General features: G+C 39.3%; 1 protein-coding gene and 1 long non-coding RNA gene across 2 annotated transcripts in view; one reads left to right on the top strand and one right to left on the bottom strand.

The window, feature by feature from the left end:
• Positions 1–562: 562 nt before the first annotated feature.
• Positions 563–7323, bottom strand: part of dpydb (dihydropyrimidine dehydrogenase b) — a 40931-nt gene continuing 34170 nt past the window's right edge. The window contains exons 20-25 of the mRNA XM_063886067.1: positions 3942–3996; positions 3501–3622; positions 3008–3154; positions 2840–2902; positions 2038–2115; positions 563–1502 (exon numbers count right to left, since the gene is read on the bottom strand). Coding sequence (XP_063742137.1) covers positions 1338–1502; positions 2038–2115; positions 2840–2902; positions 3008–3154; positions 3501–3622; positions 3942–3996 — 630 coding nt within the window. The 3' untranslated portion in view covers positions 563–1337. The remainder of the gene's footprint in view (positions 1503–2037; positions 2116–2839; positions 2903–3007; positions 3155–3500; positions 3623–3941; positions 3997–7323) is intronic.
• LOC134866442 (uncharacterized) lies at positions 5274–5983 on the top strand. Its single transcript, XR_010166039.1, has 2 exons — positions 5274–5465; positions 5650–5983. It is a non-coding gene; the product is annotated as an uncharacterized LOC134866442 (long non-coding RNA).

The following is a 7323-nucleotide window of genomic DNA, read 5'->3' as shown; positions in this document are numbered from 1 at the left end:
TGTTACTCCTCTATGGTTTTCTCTTTCTGTAGTTCATTTGTTCTTTTATCATCCAGCAGCTGAATATATTCATACAAGTGTCTGTGGGAGCTTAAATAAGAAGGAGCATTTTCTGTTTGCTTGGATTTTAGCATCTCTACCTCTAGTATGCTCTTGTGTGCACTTTCATTTTGTTACTGACCTGTAACTTGATAAGAAATCAGCAGAGGATTAACCAAGAGTTTAAATAGTTTGTTTCTCCAATATATTGTCTGACGGCTACTTAAAAAAAAAAAATAGAAATAAAGAATAGAAAAATGATGACAAAAACGGCAGAAAAATTTAACTCAGGTGTAAATAAAAATAAATGAAAATGACTTGCTACGTAATTACCAAAAAAATGGACCTTTAACAACTATGTCTAACCATTTGAATGTACCACCACGTCCCACTTGGTTGCTTTCGGAGACACACCTGTTGAGAATAACTGATAGAACAGTTTATGTACATAAAGTAGAGTGAGTGAAAAGAAATGAAAAGTGTTTTACGTCAAAAATACTATGGCTAGAAGCATACAGTCAAACACAATTGGAAAACGTATATTGAAAGTTAAGTCAATATAATTTAGCAACATTCAAACACTGAAAATAATACAAATTGTACACACATTCTGTACAGTGATAAATGATCCTTTAACTATTTTTGTAAAGTACATTCACTACATTAAACTGATAAATACTTGATTTACATATAGAACTATAATAAAATAGTACCATTACATCGTGGCATTGCTCCTTTTAATCAGGGTTATTATCTGAATACTTCTTCCACCAAAGTCCAATCAATTCAATCGCAGTCTGACCCACATATGAGATACTGCAGAAAACCTTTATTTTATTCATAGACTAAATCAAAGATGTAAATGTACATGAATACATTTAGAATACAGTTAATGCATATTCAAATACTAATTGTCTATTATTACATTACACACAGAAGGGTTAAAATAAAGAATTCACAATATCATAACTTGCTTCAGAGTAACAGAGAAATTGTTGACGAATGAATATTGATATCATTATTGTAGAGCTTGATGTTAAAATAATATTGCTGGTAGTATTTCCTATAATCAAGAATACATTTATCAAAAACTCCCTCCCATTCTTTTTTATCAAGCAAGAAAAACATATGGGATGTAAGCTTTCTATCACTTTTCCACTCTTTACATCATCCAAATGACTTTCATCATTTTTAGAAGGCAACAAATGACTCAAACCTCATGTTGCAGATGAATTAAAATCAAACGTTAGAGTATTTGTTCTCTCATATTAAATAGGTGGGTCGGTTTGTCCGTCCCTTCAGCAGACAGGACTAACAGGCACTCCCCTCTTGGGTTTATATGGTTTTGCCATGGTGACCATCTTGATGCAGTCAATGATGGGGCAGACGCTGAGGCACAGAGTGCAGCCCGTGCAGCTGTCCGTCACTTTGGGGAGGTGGGTCTCTGGGTCGAACGTTATAGCCTGGAAACACAGAGAGGCCGCTGGGTTATGAGTGTTACCATAGACGGAACAATTACTCCGGTTGTACACAGAAATACCACAGTGTGAAAGTACTATGCTAAGTAAAAGACCAGCATTCAAAAGTGTACTTAAGTAAGAGTCAAAAGTATTAGCATCAAAATATACTTTAAAAGTAATATGTTATGCAGAAAGGCACATTGAACACAAGATATTTCTTAATTATTTTATCAAAATGATTGGTCCATTCACGTGTTCATCACCTTATTGTTGTACTTGGTGAAGGTGGGGTTTAGTTAGTTCAACTACTTTACACACTACTGGGTAGCTCATCATATAATAATGTATGATAATAGTGGATTAAAAAGTACAACATTTGCCTGCAAAATGTAATGGAGTAAAATAATAAAGTAGCATAATGTGAAATTACTGAAGTAGTAGCTCAATGTTTGACTTACGTACAACCCTTGAGTAAATGTCCTTTACACCACAGAGTGTTACTAACAGAGAAGGGACTGGGACAGAGTGATGGACGTACCTGGTAACCAGAGTCATTGCAGGTCATGTAGCACTTCCCACAGTTGATGCACATCTCCTCATCTATCAGAGCCTGGACCTGAGGACACAGTCGGGGAAGGGGGGGGGGGGGTCATAATTATCTGTGACCTTTAACTGTATATAAACGACATCAGTTATTTTACTCTTTGTGTCAACACAATGTAAATAGATACTCAGACACAGAGTCAGGCAGGGACTGTGGAAGTCAGAAATGACTGTACTACTTCATATTATTGTAGCCTTATATACACAGGATTCTGGTTGTGTCAAGATGTCAAAAATATCCAAGCTGCAACTTGCATGCCTTAAACCTGCATTCTTTGAAACGACCAGCAGACGGTGGCAAAATACGATTTGAAAGTGAAAAAAGATCTGAATGAGAAGAAAAAGATTTGAAACTAGAAAAAAAGCTCTGAGTTTGAAAACATTAAATTTGCATCTGAAAAAAGAATGATTAAAATATCCCGAAATAAATAAAGTGAAATAAGAAAAAAATTATTAAAAAATTGGTAGAGTGAATCAAAATAATATTCAACTGAAAAGTTCCTGATCAAAACTTCAGCTTTCAAATACATTTACATTTTTCGAATGATCAAAACTTTTAGCCCGGATTTAGCGTTGAGTGGCTCCTCTGTAGCAGAAAGATTGTAAAAACGTCTATGAAAAAATTACCATAACGCCTGCCGTGGTCTGTCAAGCCAACAATTTCAATTTAAATGCAGCTGTTTAAATCTTTATTGAATGAAAACAAATAAGTATTATGTGAGGAAACATCCTGTTACCTGGTCCGTGTTGTCAAGTTCCTGATATGCTCCAATGTGACGCAGCGCCCTGGCTATCACATCCTACAGACCAAAACACAGTAGTTCACTGGGTTAGAAGACTTTTTTACACACCAAAGCACAATAAGGAATAGCGAGTCTGTGTCTGTGTGTGTGTGTGTGTGATACCTTGACAGCAGGGACAGGTTTTTTAGACGGGTTGACCTGTCTGATGTCGGTGTCTATCACTTCAGGTCCTGTGTTTCTGATCTTCTTCTTGTACTCTGCGATGACGTCTGTCCTCTGCTGGAGGTAGGGACCAAAGCTAGGGAGGCTCTGCACACACACACACACACACACACACACACACACACACACACACACACACACACACACACACACACACACACACACACACACACACACACACACACACACACAAACAAACACACACACACACACACACACACTTTTGGAGGTTATTGAGTCAATTTCTGACATTTTCAGGATCAGAATCTGTACTCCCAGTGGGTGGATTTAGATGAATTCTTTTGAAATTCAAGAGGTTGTTGGGTAATTTGTATTAGTTTATGTTTTTTGAATTACTGTAACTCAACTTGTAAGTTAAAAGTTGTAGGATATTGGACCACAATTATTCATACTATTATTCCACAGTACCTACCTTTCCCACAAGGTCTTCCAGTCTGGGAACTCGTTTTCCCTTCTGATGTTTCTCTGTGGGAGGAGACTGACCGTCCCAGTCCCTCAGCTCCAGGCTCTTCAGGTACAACAAGGCCTTCAGACCTGCAAACACACATCCACCATTATGCTCTTATCATATCATTTCATCATCTCAAAGCACAAGCATTAAGGTTCACTGCCTGGAGAGTGTTTCTATGGTGGTTACAAAATGGGAAACTCTCCAGGCAACATGTCTTTGTTAGCAATAGTAACTTTATTTACACCAGTAAGGGTTTTCAGTCTCCTAAGTCAATGCTGATTTTAGTTCAAAATAATGTAGCGTACATCCTGTTGGAATAACAAGGCACAAATACACCAGCCTATGGATCGTTCAATGCATGCCTTCAATGGAAATACAAACCATGTAGAAACAGGTACATACCCACACAGTAATCCTCAATGACGGTGAAGTCCTGGTTCTGGACTGCACTGCACACCTGGGGAGTCAAACACAGGAGGAAATCAGACATCCACAAACACTTAATCAAATTAATTAGATGAAATTTTGCTTTAAGTAAATACAATTAGCATATTTCTGTTTAGAAAATGTCATCTTGTAAATGCTTATTCCTCAAATGATTCTATAAAATGAATGAACTCTATCTGAACCCCTCTTTAATGAACTTTTTCTCATTTTTAGTTTAAAGGAACAAAAAGGAGGAACACTTGTATTTGCGAAATTTTCTCACTTGTTTTTGTCTTTACTGGATCAAACCTTTCATACTCTTTCTTAAAACCACTTATATATATACACAGACAGTGTTGTGGGTAACGCGTTACTAAGTAACTAATTACTTTTATCGAGTAACGAGTAACGTAACGTTAGTTTCGTGCGTTCGGTAATCAGTAACTTAGTTTTTTTTTTTTTTTAAGTAATCCGTTAAAATCCCGACTGCAGCCTGCTTTTTGTCAGACAGTTCTGTGCCATCTGCGGATGTGTCAGCGGAGGCGCAGAGCTGTGATGCGTCTGTGCCCTGCTGCTGACCTACACTACCTGTGTGTGTGTGTGTGTGTGTGTGTGTGTGTGTGTGTGTGTGTGTGTGTGTGTGTGTGTGCGTGTGTGTGTGTGTGTGTGTGTGTGTGTGTGTGTGTGTGTGTGTGTGAGTGTCTCGAACCCCCGGCAAGATGGCAGAGAGGTCAGCGTTTTCATCGTGGAAGTACACACATTATATTCAATTCACAAGAACGAACAACATAACGGTAAAATGCACTCTCTGTGTTGTTGAAAAGCTTCTGTCGACCTCAAAAAATTCCACTTTGAATTTAAAAAAACATCTTGCATCGAAGCACCACTCTATCCCGCTGGTAGCAAGGCCTGCTGAGGAGGACGACGGTGGTGCACCAGCTCCAAAGCAACAGCGTCTGAGTTTTAGCTCAGCTACCCTCTCTGCCAGTGAAATTAATAAGATTGTCGCCGGTTATGTGGTTGAGGAGATGCTTCCAATTTCAACTGTGGAGTCTCCATCTTTCCATAAATTAATAAGTAAAATCCCAACGACACGTAAGCCAGGGAACAGTGCAGGACCGAAAAACCTTTGCAAGCTATCTGGACTTTGAAGAGTAAATGTGAGTTTAGGCCTGTGATACTTGAATAGTATTTTCATAGTTCAGCTATTAGGCTATATTTGTAATGTGCCTGCTGTGTGCCAGTGAGCGATTTTATTGTTTGTTTTATTGCATTTTTGTTAGATCGTTGATTGGTCGTTGTGTCGCCATTAGGGCGATATATTTTGACTTTTATTTTGACACATTGAGAAAGAATACAAACTTTTACTTTGATACAATTTCCTGTAACTTCCTTACCACTTCCTGCCTTGTCATCAGTTACTTCCCACTCAGTTCCTATCTGTTGAAAACAGTTAATACTTAAGAATTCCTGACCGTGAAAGATGCTAGAAGCAAAGTCGTAAGTAAAAACTCATTGTTAAGTTAAATAATTGATAGATTAAGTTAAGTTTAAAGTTGAAAGAGAAGGTAATAATAGTCTTAAAAGATCGTTTTTATTTACATGTATTTACAAGGATATTTCATAAGACTTCATGTGAAGCTGAACTTTATGTTAAAAAATGTCAAACTTTGTTTTGTTGCAGTTTTCACTCTGCCATGTAATGCTGGAATCTTCAGTAAACAACAGTGAAATGTTAACTACGACACAGACTCCTGGTTATTGCATCAGAGTTTAACTTGTTGGATAGCTTCAGTTGTTACACTGCAGTGAAGACAACACAGTGAAAAGACTGAGAAGTTAGCATTGAATAACGAGTCAAGATGGAAACTACATCTAATAAATCAGGAAAAAGTGGAAGCAGCTTTCATTCATCTGCCTCATCAACCAATGCTTTACTTCGTGCACGAGCAAAAGCAGCAGCTACTAAAGTGCGTGCCGAATATGCTGAGCAAGAAGCCAAAGCTAGGATAGAAAAAGTGAAAAAAGAGACTGAGGCTGAAACACTAGCCATCTGCCGTGAAGCAGCAGAAGCTGAAGCCGTAGCAGCTGTCTGGGAATCAGCAGTTTCAGGAAGCAACAATTATATTGTGCTGGATGAAACAAATTCAACAGAACAAAGCAAACTTGAACGGACAAGTGAATACATCCAAACTCACTTCCATTCCACTAACTCCGTCCAACAAACAGCCATGAAGGCTAGTTCGCCACCAACTCAACCAATTACCTATGCCACTCTCAGTTATAGCCCGAACAACCCCTTTGTTTCACGCCATCAGCCGCCTGTTTTTTCATACGACAGCACAAACAATGTGGATTTTACAGACTATGACTTAGACTATGCGCCACCAGCAGCCAAAGAGTCAGTCAGCCAGAATCCATTTACCCGAGAAGGTCCGCGGGTTATTCCCAAGACTCTTACCTCGCAGATCAGTGACTTGAATATTGGAGCTCCATCCTTCAACCCCCAGCCAACAAGTACTCAAAGTATGCCTGCAACTGAACACCTAGCACAATATTTAGCTCGGCGTGACCTAGTGAATACAAGTTTGTACGAGTTTGATGATAAACCTGAAAATTATCGTGCTTGGCTGTCATCATACAAAAATGCCACTCAAGGACTTGGTCTCACAGCCACTGAGGAATTGGACTTGATGACGCGATGGCTTGGAAAAGAGTCCAGCAACCAGGTGAAACGTCTCCGTGCAGTGCACATAGCAAGTCCACAAATAGCACTGGGGAAAGCTTGGGAACGTCTTCAGGAGTGTTATGCAGCCCCAGAGGTGATTGAAAAGGCCCTCTTTACCCGACTGGATGCATTTCCCAGAGTCTCAGCCAAGGAAAATCTGAAGCTACGAGAGCTAGCTGACCTGCTTATGGAAGTGCAGTGTGCTAAAGAAGATGGCTACTTACCAGGCCTGTCCTACCTGGACACGACACGCGGAATTGAACCCATAGTGACCAAGCTGCCTTATGGACTCCAGGAAAAATGGATCTCGGCCGGTTCTAAGTATAAAGAAGCAAATGGAGGACGGTTCCCACCGTTTGATTACTTCACGAAACTCATATGCTATGAGGCCAAGAAGAGAAATGACCCTAGCTTTGCCTTTTTAAATACCACCACAATGTCATCTGTCAGAGCTGAAGGTGCCTTTCCTAAAACCTTCAAGAAACCCATTGCAGTTCACAAGATCAATGTCACTCCCACAGAGTCAAATGTCTCTAGTGATCCGAGTAAGATCTGCCCAATACATGCAAAACCCCACCCACTGAAGAAGTGCAAAGCCTTCAGAGCCGAAACTCTTGATGACAGAAAGGT

Source organism: Eleginops maclovinus, chromosome 6 (assembly GCF_036324505.1).
Source record: "Eleginops maclovinus isolate JMC-PN-2008 ecotype Puerto Natales chromosome 6, JC_Emac_rtc_rv5, whole genome shotgun sequence".
Taxonomy (NCBI): Eukaryota; Metazoa; Chordata; class Actinopteri; order Perciformes; family Eleginopidae; genus Eleginops; species Eleginops maclovinus.
This window is presented reverse-complemented; position numbering and strand designations above follow the sequence as displayed.